Source organism: Panulirus ornatus, chromosome 2 (genome assembly GCF_036320965.1).
Source record: "Panulirus ornatus isolate Po-2019 chromosome 2, ASM3632096v1, whole genome shotgun sequence".
Taxonomy (NCBI): Eukaryota; Metazoa; Arthropoda; class Malacostraca; order Decapoda; family Palinuridae; genus Panulirus; species Panulirus ornatus.
The window spans coordinates 53,482,325-53,507,659 of NC_092225.1; the positions used below are offsets into that span (position 1 = coordinate 53,482,325).

The 25,335-nt window shown below is 40.7% G+C and overlaps 1 protein-coding gene across 5 annotated transcripts in view; it reads right to left on the reverse strand.

The window, feature by feature from the left end:
• The window catches only part of Dlish (Dachs ligand with SH3s), a 133,673-nt gene that overhangs the window by 57,140 nt on the left and 51,198 nt on the right, over nt 1-25,335 (reverse strand). For all 5 annotated transcript variants that reach the window (XM_071675970.1, XM_071675952.1, XM_071675938.1 and 2 more), the window contains one exon: nt 12,805-12,935. In XM_071675970.1, coding sequence (XP_071532071.1) covers nt 12,805-12,935 — 131 coding nt within the window. The remainder of the gene's footprint in view (nt 1-12,804; nt 12,936-25,335) is intronic.

Below are 25,335 nucleotides of genomic sequence, written 5' to 3' on the forward strand. Positions count from 1 at the left end.
TCCAACAATGTTGTATGGTTGCGAGGCGTGGGCTATGGATAGAGTTGTGCGCAGGAGGATGGATGTGCTGGAAATGAGATGTTTGAGGACAATGTGTGGTGTGAGGTGGTTTGATCGAGTAAGTAACGTAAGGGTAAGAGAGATGTGTGGAAATAAAAAGAGCGTGGTTGAGAGAGCAGAAGAGGGTGTTTTGAAATGGTTTGGGCACATGGAGAGAATGAGTGAGGAAAGATTGACCAAGAGGATATATGTGTCGGAGGTGGAGGGAACGAGGAGAAGAGGGAGACCAAATTGGAGGTGGAAAGATGGAGTGAAAAGGATTTTGTGTGATCGGGGCCTGAACATGCAGGAGGGTGAAAGGAGGGCAAGGAATAGAGTGAATTGGAGCGATGTGGTATACAGGGGTTGACGTGCTGTCAGTGGATTGAATCAAGGCATGTGAAGCGTCTGGGGTAAACCATGGAAAGCTGTGTAGGTATGTATATTTGCGTGTGTGGACGTGTGTATGTACATGTGTATGGGGGGGTTGGGCCATTTCTTTCGTCTGTTTCCTTGCGCTACCTCGCAAACGCGGGAGACAGCGACAAAGTATAAAAAAAAAAGAAAAAAAAAATATATATATAGTATGAAAGAAAAAATATATATATATATATATATACATATCCCTGGGGATAGGGGAGAAAGAATACTTCCCACGTATTCCCTGCGTGTCGTAGAAGGCGACTAAAAGGGGAGGGAGCGGGGGGCTGGAAATCCTCCCCTCTCACTTTTTTTTTTTTTAATTTTCCAAAAGAGAGAACAGAGAAGGGGCCCAGGTGAGGATATTCCCTCAAGGGCCCAGTCCTCTGTTCTCAACGCTACCTCGCTAATGCGGGAAATGGCGAATAGTATGAAAGAAAGAAAGAATATATATATATATATACCCTAGCCTGAGCCAGGTACCCATTTTATCAACCAACCCCTAGGGGTGGATGAACAGCTGGGTTGACTGTGGACCAACTGCCGCAACCAGGATTTGAACCCTGGGCAGCTTATGAATGCATCAAAGAATTATTGCCCAATTAGCTTAACATCTGGAAACTTATGAAAACTATCATTCGAGATATTACTGTAAACCAAATTGACAGCCATCCCTAAATAAATGAATCTCAGCTGGTTTTTGACAGAATCACTCATGTCCAACAAAGCTGCTTGAATTCTTTTCTGATATAATCAAAATATCTGAGGAAAGTAAAGCAGCTAATGTCATTAGTGTAGATTTTCAAATAACATTTGATAGAACTCCACATCAAAGGTTGCAGGCAAAAATTATGTAGCACAGCACTGCTGGGAATGTACTTTGGTGGAGAGGAAATTGGTGATTAATTGTGATTAATGGTCAAGCTTCACAATGGTTAGGCATAACAAATGGAGTGCTACAAGGCTCAGTCTTGGGACCAGTTCTCTTTCTCATATATATTAATATTAATAATGGACTGCATTGCATGATATCAAAATTCACTGATGATATAAAGCTGGGATATCTGCAGCTTCAAACTGACATAGACAAACTGATGGACTGGGCTCATAGGTGGCAAATTAATTTTAATACTTTTAAGTGCAAAGTTTTACAACTGGTAGCAAAAATGATAAGGTAAGCAAAAGTATGAATTCTCCTGAACTGTAAAAGGTAAATAATGAAAAAGACTTGGGCTTTATAATCTCTGGTAACCAAAAACTAAGAAAACAATGCACAGAAACAGTGTAAAGAGCAAACAAAATTCCTGGATTCATAGGAAGGGCCTTTGGATTCAAGTCCAGGGAAATCATCTTTACTCTTTATGATTCAATGGCTCATCCCCATTTAGAGTACTGTGTTCAGTCTAGGTCACCATAACTGAAAATAGACAAACAGAATGGAGGGAGAGCAGCATCAAGCTACCAAGATGATTCTCAGGCAGGTAAAAACAAATCCTTTGAGAGAAGATTAAATGACATGAATCTATCTAGCTTAGAAAAGAGAAGGCTAAGAGGTGATAATCTTGATCCATCATTTTACTTAAGACTTGATTTGTCTGATTTCACACACACTAATGGATTCAAACTTGGGCAAATGTTTTAGCTCAAACAAGGCAAAGTACTTTTTCTTCAACAGGATTGGTAACATATGGATTGATTTGCCAATCAGAGTGGTTGAAAGCAGAACTATACATATGCTTAAGAACAGACTTGATAAATATTTTGCTTCAAGTTCACATACTTATTACATTATATGCGCCTCCTTAAGTCAGACTGACAATTTGCAAGTTATTCTCTTACAATTATCCATATACATTCTAACTTGTATTTCTACCACACTAATCTGTGAGTTTCTGATATCTTCTATAAACACAAACAGCCTTCACAGGACCTAATAGTCTGATGTGGTTTGAATTCCATTGTATTCTTAGTTAAGAACTTCAAAATCAGCCCAACTTGCTCTTATCTCAATACTGCATGAAAATATTCAATATCCACAGCAACATCAAACAACACTGATGCAATCCCATATCTATCTTAAATCACTCATTTTTTTCCCTATTTCCTTTCACACATACACTACTTCCATTTTTGAGACTTTCAACTGCAGTGAAGTCTTTTACGCACACTATATAAAGTAAATCTTCCCAAAGTTCCTTCCTATTAACCTTCCCATATGCTTTTTCTAATTCCGATAACACAACACACATCTTCCTTCCCTTTCACTAAAACTTGCTCTGCAACATGATTAAGTGCAAATGTCTAATCCATACATCCACTTCTCATATGAAATCCACGAAGTTGTTTTCCAACAAGGGGTTCACTAATTCAACATGGGGTTCACTAATCCCTTTCATGAGGTCAGTCATTAGCCTACAATACTCTTTGGCATCTAAGCAAACGAGACATTCCTCTATAATTCTTAGTTATTTTTACTCCACTCCTCTATACAGCAAGACAATTACTGCAGTGTCTTCTGTGATTCACTCAATTGAAGTTTCATTTTCACTCCTCTATGTCATTCATTAACTTCTCCATACATGTCCCCAACATTTCCACTACATAAGAGTTTTCCTGCTCTTCTCACTTCCTCTTATTCAACATATTCTTCTCCCTCATACATACTGCCCTCATACTGTATCTCTAATCCCACTATACAAATAAACAATTCCACCTTAATATCATTACCAATCAGTTCTTTAAAGTATTCTCTCCATCTCTTGCAAACTTGACCTTTCGTATTTTGCATTCTCCAATACATGTCTAGCATACTTTCATTCCCTACACATACCTCTCTTCAAATGCTTTCATTTTCATTCTCATTCAAATTCAAATTTACTTTTCTTCTCATCTGTTGAGATTCTCAATTACATTACATTTGTTGATATATACCATCCTTTTAACTTTTTTATTCAGGACTTTATATTCTACACTTTTTCATCCTGCATTCCTCACTTTCTAGCATACAGTATTTTGTTTCTCCTTCCTAGACTTTTTATTCCCTCTGTCAATTTCCTCAAATCTCTCTTGCCACCCTCATATATTTCCCAAGCAACATCCAACGAAGTAATTTTCATTTGATTCCATTCACACACACACACACACACACACACCAAATAAAATCATTAAACAGCCATGGTGACATTACAAACCCCTGCCGTATAACTATTGTGATCATGCATATCCTTAATCCCTATGGATTGCATGATCCACAGGGATAGAATCATGATCAAGTTTAGCATATACAAAAAAAACCATATTGTATTCAGTATTCATTATTACTCAGCTCAACATGACAAAGTTATACTATCACCATTCCAGTCAATGTTCCTTAGGGCATTACGTAAATGCAGCCTGGAATTTACTAATGATGAGTTTAATCCTCCACACAACTCTATCTTATAGCCCATGCCTAGCAACCATATAATACTGTTGGAACAACTATTCCTTCCAACATACCTATTTTTGCTCTCTGAGATAACATTCTCTCTTTCCACACAGTCTTCATCACTCCCAGAACCTTCACCCCCTCCCCTACTCTGTGACTCACTCCTGCTCCCATCGTTCTATTCACTGCTAAGTTCACTCCCAGATATCTAAAACACTTTGCTTCCTCCAGTTTTTCTTCATTTAAACTTACATCCCAATCAACTTGTCCCTCAACCCTGCTGAACCTAATAACCTTGCTCTCATTCACAAATACTCTCAACTTTCTCCTTTCACATACTTTCCCAAACTCAGTCATCATTTTCTGCAGTTTCTCACTTGAATCAGCCACCAGCACTTTAACATTGGTGAACAACATCTGACTCACTTCCCAGGCCCTCTCATCCCCAACAGATTGCATACTTGCCCCTTTCTCCAAAACTCTTACATTTACCTCCCTAACCACCCCATCCATAAAAAAATCAAACAATCATGGAGACATCATACACCCTTGCCACAGACTCACCATCACTGAGAACCAATCATTCTCCTCTCTTCCTCCTTGTACGCATGCCTTACTTACATCCTTGATAAAAACTTTTTACTGCTTCTACCAGGTCACCTCCCATACCATATACTTCCACAAAGCATCTCTATCAACCCTTCTCCAGATCCATAAATGCCACATACAAATCCATCTGTTTTCCTAAATATTTCTCACACACATTCTTCAAGGCAAACACCTGATCCAAGCATCCTCTACCACTTCTGAAACCACACTGCTCCTCCCCAATCTGATGTTCTGTGCATGCCTTCACCCTCTCAATCAATACCCTCCCATACAATTTTCCAGGAATACTCAACAAACTTAGGCCTCTGTATATATAAAAATGTGTCACTGGGGTAGGGGAAAAGAATTTTACCTCCATATTCCCCCTCCCCTTCTTGTATTTCAATTTCTAAAAGAAGGAACAGAAACAGTCAAGTAGGATGTGTCCAAACGGGTGGAATGTAACTAAGATTAGATGAAAGGAGACATAGGTACTGTGATTGAATAATGAAACCTCGATGTTCTGGCTCCAATTGAAACAAATCTTAAGGGTAAAGGGGAAGAATGATTTGAAAATGTCTTAGAAGTAAAGTTAGGGGTTGGTGAGAAGTCAAGAGCAAAGGAAGGGGTTCCACTATTCCTGTTGTGGGAGTGTGTGAAAGAGTGTAAGTCAGTAAATGTAGGTAAAAGAGAAAGTGAATGTCAAGAGATAGGTAATCATATTAATGCTTATGCACTTGGCCACGAGAAAATCATAATAAGCAAATGTTCTGGGTCCAGTTGAGTGAATGTGTCAGCAGTTTTGGTGTAAGGGACTGGGTTAAGTGATGGGAAACTTAAATGTGAAAGTGAGTAACGTGGAAGTTGAAGGTATAAATGGGGCACATGGGATATTCAGTATTATGAAGAGAAATGCTGAACAGCTTGTAGAGATGTGTGCTGAAAAAGGACAGGTGACTGGGAATACCTGGTTCAAAAAGGACATACTCAATTATACATATGTAGATACGAGAGATTATCAGTGGGCATTACTGGATTACATGTTAATTGATAGGCATGTGAAAGAGACTTTTGGATGTAAATGTGCTGGTGGGACGTCTGATCACTGAGTTGTGGATGCAGGGGTGAAGAATTTTAAAGGTTTTCAGAAAAGAGGAATGATGTTGGTGAGAAAAAAGTGGAAGCAGTACATAAGCTTGGAAAAGAGGCTTGTGTGGAGAAATAATGGGAGAGACTGAGTGCAGAATGGCAAAAGGTGAGAGTAAATGAAGCAAGGGGAGCAGGTGAAATATGGGTGGTACTTACAGAAGCAATGATGGCACATGTGAGAGAGGCATGTGGCGTGCAAAAACTGGGAGGTTGGCAGATTAAAAAGGGTAGTGAGTGGTGGGATGAAGGTGCTAGTGAAGGAGAAACAAAGGCATTTGGGCATTACTTACAGGGAAGGAGTAAAAATGACAGGGGATGTATAAAGGAAAGCAACAGGAGGTCAAGAGTAAGATGCAGAAGTTAAAAAACTGGACAAATGAGAGTTGGGGTGACCAAGTATCAGTAAACTTCAGGGAGAATAAGATGATGATATGGAAGGAGTTAATATTGTGAAAAAATCAGAGAAATAGAAACATCAGTGAAGGGCACAAAAGAGGAAGTGGTAACAAATAGTAATGAAGTGAGAAGAATATCGAGCGAGAATTTTGAAGGACTGTCGAATGTATTTAGTGATAGAGTGGTAGATGTATGGTGTTTAGGTCAGGATGGTATGTAAAGTGAAAGAGTCTTGGCGAGTGGTTTGGTGAAAAGAGAAGTGGTGGTGAAAGCTTTACATAAGTTGAAATGAGGCAAGGTAAAAGGTATTGCAGTAGAATATATTAAGAAAGGGTGCAACTGTTGTTGACTGGTTAGTGAGCACATTCATTCTTCGTATGGATCATGGTGAGGTGCCTGAGGATTGGCAGAATACATGTACAGTGCTACTAAATAAAGGAAAGGGGGATAAAGGTGAGTGTTCAAACTACAGGGGTATATAAGCTTGTTGAGTGTACCTGTTAAGTTGTATGAGAACGTACTGAATGAGAGGGTGAAGGCATGTAAAGAGCATCAGATTGGGGAAGAGCAGTAAGGTTTCAACAGTGGTGGTAGATGTGTGGACCAGGTGTTTGCTTTAAAGAATGTGTTAGAAAAAAGGGAAACAGATGGCATTTATAGATTTGGAGAAAGTATATAAGGCTGGTAGAGATGCTTTGTGGAAAGTTTTAAGAATATGCAGTCAAGGAAGATAGCTGCTAGAATCAGTGAGAAGTTTCAATCAAGGGTATAAGACATGTGTACGAATAGGAAGAGAGGACAGTGAATGGTTCCAAATGAAGTTTGGTCAGTGTCAGGGGTGTGTGATGTCACCTAAGTTGTTCAATTTGTTTATGGATGGGGTAGTGAAGGAGGTAAATGCAAGAGTCTTGGAGAGAAAGGCAACTATGCAGTCTGAAGATGAAAGGGACTGGGAAGTCAGTCAATTGTTGTTTGCTGATAATACTGAAATGATTGCAGATTTGAGCGAGAAACTGCATTAGCGGGTGACTTGAATTTGGAAGAGTGTGTGAAAGGAAGAAGTTAAGAGTAAATGCGAACTGATGCGAGGTTAGTAGGTTTAGCAGGGCTGAGGGTATGTTAGTTAGGGTGTGAGTTTGAATGGAGAAAGCTTGGAGGAAGTAAAATGTTTTAGATAGCCAGGAGAGGACATGGCATGGAAGCAGATGTGAGTCATAGAGTGGGTGAGGTGGTGAAGGTTCTGGGAGCACTCAAGAATGTGTGAGAGTGCTATCTGGTAAGCAAAAATGGTTATATCAGAAGGTACAGCAGTCCCAACAATATTCTATGGATGCCAGGCATGTGCTATAGATAAGGCTTTGCTGTGGTGTGGTGAAAATGAAAGGCTCGAGGACAACATGTGGTGTGAGATGGTTTGATTGAGTAATTAATGAAAGGTTGAGAATGAGGTGTGGTAATAAAAAGAAAGTAGCTGAGATAGCTGAAGAGGGTTTGCTGAAATGGATTGGACACACGGATAGAATAAATGAGGTAAGGTTGATAGAGAGGACATATGCAGGGAACAAAGACTGGGGAGACCAAATATGAGATGAAAGGATGGAGTAAAAAAGATTTTCAGCAATCAGGGCCTGAACATGCAGGAGGGTAAAAGGCATGCACAGGACAGAGTGAAATGAAAAAATACAGTAGAATGAGGTGGATGTGCTATCACTGAAATGAACCAGGGCATGTGAAGCCTGAACATGCAGGAGGGTGAACGGCAACCACAGATTAGAGTGAACTGGAACAATGTGGTATACTGGGGTCAACATGTCATCAATGAACTGAATTCTGACAGTGGCCTATTAAGGGTGAGGCACTAAAGGCTAAGAAGCAGCACTGGAGTTCAACAGTAATGGAGACTCTTCTGCTGAGGCCACCCTCTTGAGGGAGTTCCCAAAGGGAATGGGCATCATAGATATAGGCAGATAGATGATCAGTGTGCATTTAAGTGCAGAGAATGCAAGGCAACTGAAGAGTGCTTCTTCTCTTCTTTATGGTGGCTGCATTGTCCAGATGTTTCCATTCTCATTTGCTATCAATTGATAAGGCCTCCCCTTAAATTTTCAGGACTGGGCAATTCAGGGGTTACACTAGTGATGTTAAGAACTCTCTTAATAATGACATAATTCTAAAAGAATGGAGCTATGGAGCTGAGTCAATATTGTGCTAATGAATAAAAAAATTTTGAATGCAAAGGTGAGTAATGTGGCAGTTGAGGGAATAATTGGTATGCATGGGGTGTTCAGTGTTGTAAATGGAAATGGTGAAGAGCTTGTAGATTTATGTGCTGAAAAAGGACTGATGATTGGGAATACCTGGTTTAAAAAGCGAGATATACATAAGTATACTTATGTAAGTAGGAGAGATGGCCAGAGAGCGTTATTGGATTACGTGTTAATTGACAGGCGTGCGAAAGAGAGACTTTTGGATGTTAATGTGCTGAGAGGTGCAACTGGAGGGATGTCTGATCATTATCTTGTGGAGGCTAAGGTGAAGATTTGTATGGGTTTTCAGAAAAGAGGAGTGAATGTTGGGGTAAAGAAGGTGGTGAGAGTAAGTGAGCTTGGGAAGGAGACCTGTGTGGGGAAGTACCAGGAGAGACTGTGTACAGAATGGAAAAAGGTGAGAACAATGGAAGTAAGGGGAGTCGGGGAGGAATGGGATGTATTTAGGGAATCAGTGATGGATTGCGCAAAAGATGCTTGTGGCATGAGAAGAGTGGGAGGTGGGCTGTTTAGAAAGGGTAGTGTGTGGTGGGATGAAGAAGTAAGAGTATTAGTGAAAGAGAAGAGAGAGGCATTTGGACGATTTTTGCAGGGAAAAAATGCAATTGAGTGGGAGAAGTATAAAAGAAAGAGACAGGAGGTCAAGAGAAAGGTGCAAGAGGTGAAAAAAAGGGCAAATGAGAGTTGGGGTGAGAGACTATCAGTAAATTTTAGGGAGAATAAAAAGATGTTCTGGAAGGAGGTAAATAGGGTGCGTAAGACAAGGGAGCAAATGGGAACTTCAGTGAAGGGCGTAAATGGGGAGGTGATAACAAGTAGCGGTGATGTGAGAAGGAGATGGAATGAGTATTTTGAAGGTTTGTTGAATGTGTCTGATGACAGAGTGGCAGATATAGGGTGTTTGGGTCGAGGTGGTGTGCAAAGTGAGAGGGTTAGGGAAAATGATTTGGTAAACAGAGAAGAGGTAGTAAAAGCTTTGCGGAAGATGAAAGCCGGCAAGGCAGCAGGTTTGGATGGTATTGCAGTGGAATTTATTAAGAAAGGGGGTGACTGTATTGTTGACTGGTTGGTAAGGTTATTTAATGTATGTATGACTCATGGTGAGGTGCCTGAGGATTGGCGGAATGCGTGCATAGTGCCATTGTACAAAGGCAAAGGGGATAAGAGTGAGTGCTCAAATTACAGAGGTATAAGTTTGTTGAGTATTCCTGGTAAATTATATGGGAGGGTATTGATTGAGAGGGTGAAGGCATGTACAGAGCATCAGATTGGGGAAGAGCAGTGCGGTTTCAGAAGTGGTAGAGGATGTGTGGATCAGGTGTTTGCTTTGAAGAATGTATGTGAGAAATACTTAGAAAAGCAAATGGATTTGTATGTAGCATTTATGGATCTGGAGAAGGCATATGATAGAGTTGATAGAGATGCTCTGTGGAAGGTATTAAGAATATATGGTGTGGGAGGCAAGTTGTTAGAAGCAGTGAAAAGTTTTTATCGAGGATGTAAGGCATGTGTACGTGTAGGAAGAGAGGAAAGTGATTGGTTCTCAGTGAATGTAGGTTTGCGGCAGGGGTGTGTGATGTCTCCATGGTTGTTTAATTTGTTTATGGATGGGGTTGTAAAGGAGGTAAATGCAAGAGTCCTGGAAAGAGGGGTAAGTATGAAGTCTGTTGGGGATGAGAGAGCTTGGGAAGTGAGTCAATTGTTGTTCGCTGATGATACAGCGCTGGTGGCTGATTCATGTGTGAAACTGCAGAAGCTGGTGACTGAGTTTGGTAAAGTGTGTGGAAAAAGAAAGTTGAGAGTAAATGTGAATAAGAGCAAGGTTATTAGGTACAGTAGGGGTGAGGGTCAAGTCAATTGGGAGGTGAGTTTGAATGGAGAAAAACTGGAGGAAGTGAAGTGTTTTAGATATCTGGGAGTGGATCTGTCAGCGGATGGAACCATGGAAGCGGAAGTGGATCATAGGGTGGGGGAGGGGGCGAAAATTTTGGGAGCCTTGAAAAATGTGTGGAAGTCGAGAACATTATCTCGGAAAGCAAAAATGGGTATGTTTGAGGGAATAGTGGTTCCAACAATGCTGTATGGTTGCGAGGCGTGGGCTATGGATAGAGATGTGCGCAGGAGGATGGATGTGCTGGAAATGAGATGTTTGAGGACAATGTGTGGTGTGAGGTGGTTTGATCGAGTAAGTAACGTAAGGGTAAGAGAGATGTGTGGAAATAAAAAGAGCGTGGTTGAGAGAGCAGAAGAGGGTGTTTTGAAATGGTTTGGGCACATGGAGAGAATGAGTGAGGAGAGATTGACCAAGAGGATATATGTGTCGGAGGTGGAGGGAACGAGGAGAAGAGGGAGACCAAATTGGAGGTGGAAAGATGGAGTGAAAAAGATTTTGTGTGATCGGGGCCTGAACATGCAGGAGGGTGAAAGGAGGGCAAGAAATAGAGTGAATTGGAGTCATGTGGTATACAGGGGTTGACGTGCTGTCAGTGGATTGAAGCAAGGCATGTGAAGCGTCTGGGGTAAACCATGGAAAGCTGTGTAGGTATGTATATTTGCGTGTGTGGACGTGTGTATGTACATGTGTATGGGGGGGGGGGGGTTGGGCCATTTCTTTCGTCTGTTTCCTTGCGCTACCTCGCAAACGCGGGAGACAGCGACAAAGTATAAAAAAAAAAAAAAAAAAAAAAAAAAAAAAAAAAAAAGAATAAAAAAAAGTAATGGAGAATCCCTGACTTATAGACTAATCAGCATAGTTTGCAAGGTGCCAGGAAAAATCATCAAGAAGCAAAAAAAACAGGTAAAGTAGAAAAAACTACTCAAGAGGAAGAAGCACAGATCCAGAAAAAGAAATCTTGGATGATAAATATGTAAGATTTCTATCTGAGAGAAGTAAATGCCTTAGAAAAACAGATGGATGGGTGAAATGTGACCTTTAATAATCTCTCCCACAAAAGACTAGTGATGACGCATGACTTCTTGGCTAGTGTCAAAGGAGGTCTATATAAATGGAGTGTAACCCAGATAACAGGGATAGCAAGGAACACATGTCATGACAGACTTTAAGCTGGGCATGCAAGGGTTTCACATGGGATCCCTCAGGAGTCACTGCTGAGGAACAATGCAACTGGAACTGCAAAACATGACAGAGAGATGTCCACAAAATGTATCAATGATCAAACAAAAAGGCTATGGAACCTTAACTCTAGAAAATTAACAGTCAGGATAAAGAGGAAAGGATATAAACAGACTAGATCATGATTATCATATTGTGGGCAAACAAATTACAAAAGTCACACTATGAAAAGGGCCTAGAAATCAATATCATGATGCATAAGTTATCATCTGAAGATTACGTGAAAAGGTATGTTCATGTACATGGACAAAGAGATGTTTAGGAAGATATGTATGAAATACATCAGCTGAAAGATGAAATATGCCACACCAGCTTGGTCTAGTTTGAAGAGTCATCAAATTGCTGGAAAGGATCCAAAAAAAATGTAACAAGAATGGTACAAGTACTGGGTGGAATCAGTTACAAAGTTAGGTTGGAACCCTACATCTACTTACACTGGAGGACAAGAGAGTAAAGGAAAACGATAACCATATATAAATTCCGATGATGCCATAACCACTCGGAGACAGATCAGTTCTCTTGCATCAGAGGACACCCCAGAATAAAGCATAATTCAAGATAATTAAATTACAAAAAAATGTCAAGACGGTATTAAGAATGAATTTACTCATGGAAAGAACACTGAACATGAAAAACAAGCCATGATGAAGCAAATATGAGTAATGATGAAAATGTCAAACTTACATAAAATAAGATACACAAAAACAAGAGATGAGGCTCCACTTGTGTAAAGCTCCCACTCTCTATGTCAAAATGGGCAAATTCATTTTACAGTGACTGAAATGTTTGAAAAACTTTTAATCAGGCTATCCCAGCTTAAGGAAGGAAATACTTCCCCTGAATAAAGTATATATAGACATATATGCAACCTGTTATAATCTGAATGCATTACAGACAAAACAAAAATTATGCTTCGAACAAGATACATAACGATACTTCCTTGAAGCCCAACTTCCATTTATTTTGCACATATGAATGTCTTTCATCAGTAAATACACTTTCCACTGGTAAAATCTGAAAAATATGGGAAGAACACTGGTCTCAGTGAACTCCCATTAACACCCAACTCCATAAAGACCAATACACTAGTGACAAGCAAACTCTACAGAGTAATGATCAACACTAAATCTTTATACGACTTTTAGCTATTAACACATTTGAGAACTGAATTGCTAACAAAGGGTCTTTAAGGAATAAGACTTGCACTCATAAACTACGAAGTACCTTAATCTACCAAAACTTAAATCTTAATCCCAAATTATGATAAACACTTTGGTAATAATCAGGGTCTAGATTGAGACATACAGTGGTGATCACAGACATAATATCATGTATCACACATAAATAAATACATAAACTGATTTACTACTTCATTTCAGACGCACCTTAAAGAAAGGGTGAATATCTGGTGTAGCTGTGCCACTTTGGATTGAGGAGTCAGACGTTCTATTGGGTGGACCCCCTATTAACTTTCCTCCATAACTCTCGTTGTCTGAACCCACCAGGCCTGGATTGTCTGTGGTAACAATATTCATAAAAACAATCTGCACTGTGTAAGCACTTTTTCTCCAAATATGTTCAAAAGGATCTTCATCATACCAGAAATAATGGATAGAATGACATTAACACCATATCCTAAAAATGCTTACTTTCTTCCAATATTTTGAAAACGAGTTCTGAGCCATTTTGAAAAATAGGTACCATTTCAATATCAAACTCCTCACAAATGATCCTTGACACAATCTGCTTAAGGCTGAAAATACAAAAAAATGGCAAAGCAACTGCTTCAAACTATAATTTTTCAGCAATCAAAATAATACCCTGAAATTTCAAAACAGCCTCATATATGAAAGAATTGGGAACACTACATTAGAAGAAAATGCTCCATGGACTTTTAACCACTCATCTGAGACATAAAATAATGAATAAACATTTCCAATTCTGGAACTACAAAATAAGAAGTATACAATAGAATAAAATTGATGGAATTACTCAAGGATAATGAGAATACATAAAAACAGTTTTCACCATCTGATTTTCCTTGAAAAATGAAGGTATACAACAATCATCACCGCATTTGGACAAATGACTTATGGGAATATCTTCAGAAAATATTTCAGTTCAGTTCTTCACTAATCTAATTGTCTCAAACTATGATCACTCGTGATCCCATGGAATACATGTAAACAAACCTGATTCTTCTTGAAAAAAGGATGCTCTACTGTTAACATACACTTGTGCATCTGACCAACTGTTTTTTCACGAGATCTTTAAAGAATTTTGGGTTATAACTCAGTACTACAATATACAACCATAGGCAGGACCATATTTGACCCCTCATAAAAAGAAAGAATAATTAAAACATTTGTCAAAAGATGTTTCTTCCTAAACTGTATCACATGTAATAGCTTTGGGATAACCAAATTCATTCTTGTTTATCATAATGGCCATACTTGATGACCACAGTCTAGCTATCTCATTCACTTTGTTTATCTCTTCCTTTGTCTAAAGAGGTTCTAGATTCATAGTGTGATACCACACACTGTTCTTTTCCTTTCCCAAACATTTGAGGTTACTGTACTCTTACATGATATCAATCTTACTGAATAAGGGATATACAACATAAAAGTAAATTTAGCCTTACAAAACCAACAAAAGGGTTACTGCTCCAATGCTATCAGTGTTGCTTTCATGTACATCTTGATGCTGTACTAGTACAATGTCTACAAAAAACATATATTTTCAAAGGCAATGCACGGCTAAAGTTTATTGTGGTTTCAAGCATACAATGCTCTCAGGATGAAATCATCATACATTCAGTCACTGAGACCAATGTTTCTAATGGTGTGAGCACCAGTAACCCACCTCAGTGTGCATCAGGCTATCTTGAGGGAGGGATGTTCTTTCTTTGCTCTTTCTGACTGCCAATTTATTTTGAGAATTTTGCTTTTGGTTGCTGTATTTCTTCCAACTGTGCTTCTATATGGTTGGCTCTTATCTTTCTTTTTTAGGAGGAAAAAGCCTAAACTCTTGCCTGGATGCAAGAAAATGTGGGTATACTTGAAATCTCTAAGCATACTATGCTCTCAGAATGCATGATCAGGCTGCTGATTCCTGTAACACCTCATCAGTACCTCACCTCATTCAGATCATGGACAAGAAATACTTCAGGAACCTTGCTAATTCCCTGCCCAGACATCTGCAGATGTCTGGGCAATGAAAAGAGATGAAAAAGTACAAAAAGTAAGCACAACATTGCCTTTGAAAATGTATGGGGAGACAGACAAAGTTTTTTGCATACATTATAGTTTCTACCTTACATATTGATGAAACGATTATCATTTTACTTTTATTCCTTATAAACAAAATAATTCAGGGAGAAGAGAGTGACTGGCTCCCAGTGAAGGTCAGTCTACGGCAGAGGTGTGTGATGTCCCCGTGGTTGTTTAATTTGTTTATTGATGGGGTGGTGAGGGAGGTAAATGCAAGAGTTTTGGAGAGAGAAGGCAAGTATACAGTCTGGTGGGGAAACGTATATATAAATAGTTCCCCAGGAATACTCTGTATTCCTGGGAAATTATATGGGAGGGTATTGATTGAGAGGGTGAAAGCGTGTACAGAGCAAGTATACAGTCTGGTGGGGATGAGAGGGCCTGGTAAGTAAGTCAGTTGTTTGGCAATCATACAGCACCGGTGGCTGATACGAGTGAGAAACTACAGAAGTTGGTGACAGTTTGGGAAAGTATGTGAAAGAAAAAATTGTAAGTGTGAACAAGAGCAAGGATATTAGGTTCAGCAGGGTTGAGAGACAAATTAGTTGGGATGTGAGTTTGAATGGAGAAAAACTGGAGGAAGAAAAGTGTTTTAGATATCTGGGAGTGGACTTAGCAGTGAATGGAACCATGGAAGCAGAAGCTAGTCACAGAATGGGGGACAGGATGAACGTTCTGGGAGAGATGAAGAATGTGTGGAAACAGAATATTATCTCAGAGAGCAAAAATGGATATGTTTGAAGGAAAAGCAGTTCCAATAATATTATATGGTTGCGAGGCATGGACTATAGATAGGGATGTATGAAGGAGCATGGATGTCTTGGAAATGAAATTTTTGAGGACAATATGTGGTGTGAGGTGGTTTGATAGAGTAAGTAATGAAAGGGTAAGAGAGATGTGCGGAAATAAAAAGAGTGTGGTTGAGAGAACAGAAGAGGGTGTGTTGAAATGACATGGACATATGGACAAAATTAGTGAGGAAAGATTGACAAAGAGGATATATGTGTCAGAGATGAAGGGAACAAGGAGAAGCAGAAGACCAAACTGGAGGTGGAAGGATGGAGTGAAAAAGATTGTGAGTGATTGGGGTCTGAACATAAAGAAGGGTGAGAGGGATGCAAGGAAAAAGAGTGAATTGGAGCAATGTGGTATATCGGGGTCAACGTGCCATCAATGGACTGAACCAGCACATGTGAAACATCAGGGGTAAACCATGGAAAGGCCTGTGGAGCCTGGATGTGGATATGGAGCTGTGGATTCAGTGCATTACACATGACAGCTACAGACTAAGTGTAAGTGAATGTGGCCTTTTTTGTCTGTTTTCCTGGCACTACCTCGCTGATGCAGGGGGTAGCAATGCTGTTTCCTGTGGGACGGGATAGTGCCAGGAATGGATGAAGACAAGTGTGAATATGTACATCTGTATATATGTATATGTCTGTGTATGTATATGTACATATATGTGTATATGTACATATGTGTATATGTAAGATTATTAGTGAAAGAGAAGAGAGAGGCATTTGGACGATTTTTGCAGGGAAAAAATGCAATTGAGTGGGAGATGTATAAAAGAAAGGGACAGGAGGTCAAGAGAAAGGTGCAAGGGGTGAAAAAGAGGGCAAATGAGAGTTGGGGTGAGAGAGTATCATTAAATTTTAGGGAGAATAAAAAGATGTTCTGGAAGGAGGTAAATAAAGTGCATAAGACAAGGGAGCAAATGGGAACTTCAGTGAAGGGCGCAAATGGGGAGGTGATAACAAGTAGTGATGATGTGAGGAGATGGAGTGAGTATTTTGAAGGTTTGTTGAATGTGTTTGATGATAGAGTGGCAGATATAGGGTGTTTTAGTCGAGGTGGTGTGCAAAGTGAGAGGGTTAGGGAAAATGATTTGGTAAACAGAGAAGAGGTAGTAAAAGCTTTGCGGAAGATGAAAGCCGGCAAGGCAGCAGGTTTGGATGGTATTGCAGTGGAATTTATTAAAAAAGGGGGTGACTGTATTATTGACTGGTTGGTAAGGTTATTTAATGTATGTATGACTCATGGTGAGGTGCCTGAGGATTGGCGGAATGCGTGCATGGTGCCATTGTACAAAGGCAAAGGGGATAAGAGTGAGTGCTCAAATTTCAGAGGTATAAGTTTGTTGAGTATTCCTGGTAAATTATATGGGAGGGTATTGATTGAGAGGGTGAAGGCATGTACAGAGCATCAGATTGGGGAAGAGCAGTGTGGTTTCAGAAGTGGTAGAGGATGTGTGGATCAGGTGTTTGCTTTGAAGAATGTATGTGAGAAATACTTAGAAAAGCAAATGGATTTGTATGTAGCATTTATGGATCTGGAGAAGGCATATGATAGAGTTGATAGAGATGCTCTGTGGAAGGTATTAAGAATATATGGTGTGGGAGGCAAGTTGTTAGAAGCAGTGAAAAGTTTTTATCGAGGATGTAAGGCATGTGTACGTGTAGGAAGAGAGGAAAGTGATTGGTTCTCAGTGAATGTAGGTTTGCGGTAGGGGTGTGTGATGTCTCCATGGTTGTTTAATTTGTTTATGGATGGGGTTGTTAGGGAGGTGAATGCAAGAGTTTTGGAAAGAGGGGCAAGTATGAAGTCTGTTGGGGATGAGAGAGCTTGGGAAGTGAGTCACTTGTTGTTCGCTGATGATACAGCGCTGGTGGCTGATTCATGTGAGAAACTGCAGAAGCTGGTGACTGAGTTTGGTAAAGTGTGTGAAAGAAGAAAGTTAAGAGTAAATGTGAATAAGAGCAAGGTTATTAGGTACAGTAGGGTTGAGGGTCAAGTCAATTGGGAGGTAAGTTTGAATGGAGAAAAACTGGAGGAAGTAAAGCGTTTTAGATATCTGGGAGTGGATCTGGCAGCGGATGGAACCATGGAAGCGGAAGTGGATCATAGGGTAGGGGAGGGGGCGAAAATCCCAGGAGCCTTGAAGAATGTGTGGAAGTTGAGAACATTATCTCGGAAAGCAAAAATGGGTATGTTTGAAGGAATAGTGGTTCCAACAATGTTGTATGGTTGCGAGGCGTGGGCTATGGATAGAGTTGTGCGCAGGAGGGTGGATGTGCTGGAAATGAGATGCTTGAGGACAATGTGTGGTGTGAGGTGGTTTGATCGAGTAAGTAACGTAAGGGTAAGAGAGATGTGTGGAAATAAAAAGAGCGTGGTTGAGAGAGCAGAAGAGGGTGTTTTGAAATGGGGTAAACCATGGAAAGCTGTGTAGGCATGTATATTTGCGTGTGTGGACGTGTATGTATATACATGTGTATGGGGGTGGGTTGGGCCATTTCTTTCGTCTGTTTCCTTGCGCTACCTCACAAACGCGGGAGACAGCGACAAAGCAAAAAAAAAAAAAATGTGTATATGTTGATATGTATATATGTACGTATATGTTAATAGTTCCCCAGGAATACTCTGTATTCCTGGGAAATTATATGGGAGGGAATTGATTGAGAGGGTGAAAGCATGTACAGAGCATCAGATTGGGGAAGAGCAGTGTGGTTTCAGAAGTGGTAGAGGATGTGTGGATCAGGTGTTTGCTTTGAAGAATGTATGTGAGAAATACTTAGAAAAGCAAATGGATTTGTATGTAGCATTTATGGATCTGGAGAAGGCATATGATAGAGTTGACAGAGATGCTCCATGGAAGTTATTAAGAATATATGGTGTGGGAGGCAAGTTGTTAGAAGCAGTGAAAAGTTTTTATCGAGGATGTAAGGCATGTGTACAAGTAGGAAGAGAGGAAAGTGATTGGTTCTCGTTGAATGTTGATTTGCGGCAGGGGTGCGTGATGTCTCCATGGTTGTTTAATTTGTTTATGGATGGGGTTGTTAGGGAGGTGAATGCAAGAGTTTTGGAAAGAGGGGCAAGTATGTAGTCTGTTGTGGATGAGAGAGCTTGGGAAGTGAGTCAGTTGTTCGCTGATGATACAGCGCTGGTGGCCGATGCGGGTGAGAAACTGCAGAAGCTGGTGACTGATTTTGGTAAAGTGTGTGAAAGAAGAAAGCTGAGAGTAAATGTGAAAAAGAACAAGGTTATTAGGTACAGTAGGGTTGAGGAACACGTCAACTGGGAGGTAAGTGTGAAAGAAGAAAGCTGAGAGTAAATGTGAAAAAGACAGTATTATGTACGGAGGTTGAGAAACTCACTGGAGTAAGTTAAATGGAGAAAAACTGGGGAAGTAAAGTGTTTTAAATATCTGGGAGTGGATTTGGCAGCAGATGGAACCATGGAAGCAGAAGTGAATCATAGGGTGGGGCAGGGGGCGAAAGTGACTGAGTTTGGTAAAGTGTGTGAAAGAAGAAAGCTGAGAGTAAATGTGAATAAGAACAAGGTTATTAGGTACAGTAGGGTTTAGGAACAAGTCAATTGGGAGGTAAGTTTAAATGGAGAAAAACTGGAGGAAGTAAAGTGTTTTAGATATCTGGGAGTGGATTTGGCAGCAGATGGAACCATGGAAGCAGAAGTGAATCATAGGGTGGGGCAAGGGGCGAAAGTTGTGGGAGCGTTGAAAAATGTGTGGAAGGCAAAAGCGTTATCTTGGAAAGCAAAAGTGGGCATGTTTGAAGGAATAGTGGTTCCAACAATGTTATAAGGTTGCGAAGCGTGGGCTATAGATAGGGTTGTTCGGAGGAGGCTGGATGTGCTGGAAATGAAATGTTCGAGGACAATATGTGGTGTGAGGTGGTTTGATGGGTAAGTAACGAAAGGGTAAGAGAGATGTGTGGTAAGAAAAAGAGTGTGGCTGAGAGAGCAGAAGAGGGTGCTTTGAAATGGTCACACGGAGAGAGTGAGAGAGGAAAGATTGACAAAGAGGATATATGTGTCAGAGGTGGAGGGAACGAGAAGTGGGAGACCAAATTGGAGGTGGAAAGATGGAGTGAAAAAGATTTTGAGTGATCGGGGCCTGAACATACAGGAGGGTGAAAGGCGTGCAAGGAATAGAGCAAATTGGAACGATGTGGTAAACCAGGGTCAACGTGCTGTCAATGGATTGAACCAGGGCATGTGAAGCGTCTGGGGTAAACCATGGAAAGTTTTATGGGGCCTGGATGTGGAAAGGGAGCTGTGGTTTCAGCGCATTATACATGACAGCTAGAGACTGAGGGTGAACGAATGTAGCCTTTGTTGTCTTTTCCTAGCATACCTCGCACACATGTGGGGAGAGGGGGTTGTCATTTCATGTGTGGTGGGGTGGCGACGGGAATGAATAAGGGCAGACAGTATGAATTATGTACATGTGTATATATGAGTGTGTGTATATATGTATACATTGAGATGTATAGGTATGTATATGTGCATGTGTGGACATGTATGTATATACATGTGTATGTGGGTGGGTTTGGCCATTCTTTCGTCTGTTTCCTTGCGCTACCTCGCTAATGCGGGAGACAGCAACAAAGTATAATAGAATAAGATTAATATGTTAATAGTATAGATTGTCAGTGAAAGAGAAGAGAGAGGCATTTAGACAATTTGTGCAGGAAAAGAGAGCAAATGACTGGGAGATGTATAAAATAAAGAGACAAGAGGTCAAGAGAAAGGTGTAAGAGATGAAAAAGAGGGCAAATGAGAGTTGGGGTGAAGAGTATCATTAAATTCTCGGAAGAATAAAAAGATGTTTTGGAAGGAGGTAAATAAAGTGCGTAGGACAAGAGAACAAATGGGAACATCGGTGAATGGGGCTAATGGGGAGGCAATAACAGGTAGTGGTAAAGTGAGAGGGAGATGGATTGAGTATTTTGAAGGTTTGTTGGATGTGTTTGATGACAGAGAGGCAGATATAGGGTGTTTTGGTTGAGTTGGTGTGCGAAGTGAGAGGGGTCAGGGAGAATGATTTGATTAACAGAGAAGAGGTAGTGGAAGCTTTGTGGAAGATGAAAGCCAGCAAGACAGCCGGTTTAGATGGTATTGCTGTGGAATTTATTAAAAAAGGGGGTGACTGTGTTGTTGACTGGTTGTGAAGATATTCCTTGCATGTATGGCTCATGGTGAAATACCTGAGGATTGGCGGAATGCATGCATAGTACCATTGTACAAAGGCAAAGGGGATAAAAATGAGTGTTAAAATTACAAAGGTATAAGTTTGTTGAGTATTCCTGGGAAATTACATGGAAGGGTATTGATTGAGAGGGTGAAGGCATGTACCGAGCACCAGACTGGGGAAGAGCAATGTATTTTCAGATGTGGTAGAGGATGTGTGGATCAAGTGTTTTCTTTGAAGAATGTATGTGAGAAATACTTAAAAAAACAGATGGATTTCTATGTAGCATTTATGGATCTGGAGAAGGCATATGATAGAGTTGATAGACATGCTCTGTGGAAGGTATTAAGAGCATATGGTGTGGGAGGTAAGTTGCTAGAAGCAGTGAAAAGTTTTTATCGAGAATGTAACGCATGTGTACGAGTAGGAAGGGAGGAAAGTGATTGGTTCCCAGTGAATGTCAGTTTGTGGCAGGGGTGCGTGATGTCTCCATGGCTGTTTAATCTATTTATGGATGGGATTGTTAGGGAGGTGAATGCAAGAGTTTTGTAGAGAGGGGCAAGTATGCAGTCTGTTGAGCATGAGAGGGCTTGGGAAGTGAGTCAGTTGTTGTTCGCTGATGATACAGTGCTGATGGCTGGTTTGGGTGAGACACTGCAAAAGGTGGTGACTGAGTTTGGTAAAGTGTGTGAAAGAAGGAAGCTGAGAGTAAATGTGAACAAGAGCAAGGTTATTAGGTTCAGTAGGGTTGAGGGACAAGTCAATTGGGAGGAAAGTTTGAATGGAGAAAAACTGGAGGAAGTGAAGTGTTTTAGCTATCTGGGAGTGGATTTAGCAGTGGATGGATGGAGCCATGGAAGTGGAAGTGAGTCACACGGTGAGTGGTGTTTGTGTGCGTGTGTGTGTGTGTGTGTGTGTGTGTGTGTGTGTGTGTGTGTGGGGGGGGGGGGGGGGGGGGTCCTGGGAGCATTGAAGGTTGTGTGGAAGGCAAGAACGTTATCTCGGAAAGCAAAAATGGGTATGTTTGAAGGAATAGTGGTTCCAACAATGTTATATGGTTGCGAGGCATGGGCTATAGATAGGGTTGTGCGGAGGAGGGTGGATGTGTTGGAAATGAGATGTGTGAGGACAATATGTGGTGCGAGGTGGTTTGATCACGTAAGTAATGAAAGGGTAAGAGAGATGTGTAGTAATAAAAAGAGTGTGGTTGAGAGCGCAAATGAGGATGTATTGAAATGGTTTGGTCACATGGAAAGAATGAATGAGGAAAGATTGACAATGAGGATATATGCATCAGAGGTGGAGGGAATGAGAAGTGGGAGACGAAATAGGAGGTGGAAGGATGGAGTGAAAAAGATTTCTGCGATTGGGGCCTGAACATACAGGAGGGTGAAAGACTTGCAAGGACTAGTGAATTGGAACAATGTGGTATACTGGGGTAGACGTGCTGTCAATAGATTGAACCAGGGCATGTGAAGCGTCTGAGGTAAACCATGGAATGTTTTGTAGGACCTAGATGTGGAAAGGGAGTTGTGGTTTCGGAGCATTACAAATGACAGCTAGAGACTGAGTGTGAACAATGTGGCCTTTGTTGTTTTTTTTCCTAGCGCTACCTCGCGTGCATGCGGGTGTAGCGGGGTGCTGTTTTTCATGCGTGGCGGGGTGGCAGCGGGAATGGATGAAGGCACCACGCATGAATATATACATTTGCATGTATATGTATGTATACGTTGAAATGTATAGGTGTGTATATGTGCGTGTGTGGGCATTTATGTATATACATGTGTATGTATGTGGGTAGGTTGGGCCATTCTTTCATCTGTTTCCTTGCGCTACCTCGCTAAGGCGGGAGACAGCGACAAAGTATAATATGAAATAAAATATGTATCTATGAGTGGGTGGGCCATTCTTCGTTTGTTTCCTAGTGCTACCTCACTGGCACAGGAAATGGCGATCAAGTATTACAGGAAAGAAATGATACTTCCCATGTATTCCTCATGTGTCGGAGAAGGCGACTAAAGGGGCAGGTTCATGGGGCTGGAAACCCTCCCCTCCTTGTATTTCAATTTCTAAAAGGGGACACAGAAGGAGTTAAGCGGGGAGTGCTCATCCTCCTTAAAGGCTTAGATTGGGGTGTCTGAATGTGTGTGGATGTGACAAGATAACAAGGGAGAAATGATACTTTCCACATATTCCCCAAGTGTTGTAGAAGGCGACTACAGGGGGTAAAAGAGGAGGGGCTGGAAACCCTCCCCTCCTTGAATTTCAATTTATAAGAGGAGACACAGAAGAAGGAGTCAAGCAGAGAGTGCTCATCCTCCTCGAAGGCTGAGATTGGGGTGTCTGAATGCATGTGGATGTAGCAAGATAAGAAGAAAGGAGAGATAGGAAGTATGTTTGAGGAAAAAACCTGGATGTTCTGACTCTGAGTGAAAAGGAAAGGACAAGAGCTAAGAAAGGAGTAGCATTACTCCTGAAGCAGGAGTTGTGGGAGTATGTGATAGTGTAAGAAAGTAAATTCTAGACTGATATGGGTAAAACTGAAAGTGGATGAAGACAGATGGGTGATTACTGGTGCTTATGCACCTGGTCATGAGAAGAAAGATCATGAGAGGCAAGTGTTTTGGGATCAGCTGAGTGAGTGTCAGCAGCTTTGGTGCACGAGACAAGGTATTAGTGATGGGTGATTTAAATACGAAGGTGAGTAATGCAGCAGTTTATGGTATAATTGGTGTACTTGGGGTATTCAGTGCTGTGAATGGAAAAGGTGAAGAGCTTGTAGAATTGTGTGCTGAAAAAAGATTGGTGATTGGGAACACTTGGTTTAAAAAGAGAGATATGCATAAGTATACGTACGTGAGTAGGAGAGATGGTCAAAGGGCACTATTGGATTACATGTTAATTGACAGGCATGGAAAGGAGAAGCTATTGGATAATGATATGCTGAAAGGAACAGCTGGAGGGATGACTGATCACTATCTTGTGGAGGTGAATGTGAAGATTTGTAGAGGTTTTCAAAAAAGAAGAGGAAATGTTGGGGAGAAGAGAGTGGTGAGAGTAAGTGAGCTTGGAAAGGAGACTTGTTTAAGGAAGTACCAGGAAAGACTGAGTGTAGAATGGCAAAAGATGAGAGCAAATAACATGAGGGGAGTGAGTGAGGAATGGGATGTACTTAGGGAAGCAGTTATGGTATGTGCAAAAGATGCATGTGGCATGAGAAAGGTGGGAGGTGGGCAGATTAGAAAAGGTAGAGAGTGGTGAGATAAAGAAGTAATATTGTTAGTGAAAGAGAAAAGAGAGGTGTTTGGATGTTACTTACAAGGAAGGAGTGCAAATTACTGGGAGATGTATAAAAGAAAGTAGCAGGAGGTCAATAGGAGGGTACATGGGTTGAAAAAGAGGGAAAATGAGAGATGGGGTGAGTGAGTATCATTAAATTTTAGTGAGAATAAAAAGATGTTTTGGAAGGAGATAAATAATGTACGTAAGACAAAAGAACAAATGGGAATGTCAGTTAAGGGGGCAAGGGGGGAAGTAATAACAAGTAGTGATGAAGTGAGGAGGTGGATTGAGTATTTTGAAGGTTTGTTGAGTGTGTTTCATAGAGTGGCAGGGTGGTTGGGGTGGTGTGTAAAGTGAGAGGGTCAAGGAGAATGGTTTTGTTAAGAGAGAAGAGGTAGTGAAAGCTTCGTGGAAGATGAGATCTGGCAAGGTGGCAGGTTTGGATGGTATTGCAGTTGAATTTATTAAGAAAGGGGGTAACTGTGTTGTTGATTATAATCTTAAACAGCTGCCATGTAAATCTGACTTTCTGCCCTAATGACAAAGTTGTGCACTTTTCAGCAATATATGAGTGACCATGACAGGTAATATTTTTTTCCTGCTGTGTTTTTAGGTTACTAGCAACATTTATGGATAAAATATAGAATCATTCATCAGCTGGGAAGTTAAAACATTTTTACCAAAATCTTTGCTACTCTAATGGCATGTGACAGGCTCTCTGGAAGACTAATGTACTTGCATGTCACAGCCCATGGGTTAATAATATTTACATAGACAGACACTACTTCAGAACTCATAACTTATTTTCTGAGCCTAACAATGAGCTGAATATACACTTCAAATCATTAATATACAGGGTGGAACCCACAGATGGGAACTTGGCATGGATCGTCTAGGACCCATGCTTACGTAATCCCCTCTGAAGTTTTGGTACACTTTCTACAGCACACACCTGCATAGTAGCAAATTTTGACCACATAAAAAGGACTGGTGTAAGGTTCCTCACAAAATGGCAAAATCACACATAGTGATCCCACATGGAGCAAGAGATGGGTGTAATGACAGTTGTAATAATGCTACAAATAATAGTCATCTTAACATCACACATGAAATCTTCAACTTATGACATCCAGAAGTACTTCTAATGTCAACATTTGAGGGCAAAATCAACATTTGAGGGCAAAACCCATACTGTAAATAGCCAAAGGCAAAGATAACCTTCAGCTGATAGCATATAATCCTGTTAGGTGCACTATCATTTCAGTTAACATTAGAAAATACTGCTTCTTAAACAATTATAACAACTGGAGTGCCATAGAATCAAACTAAGTATGCTAGAAAGTTTGAAATGGTTAAGATAACTCAATAAA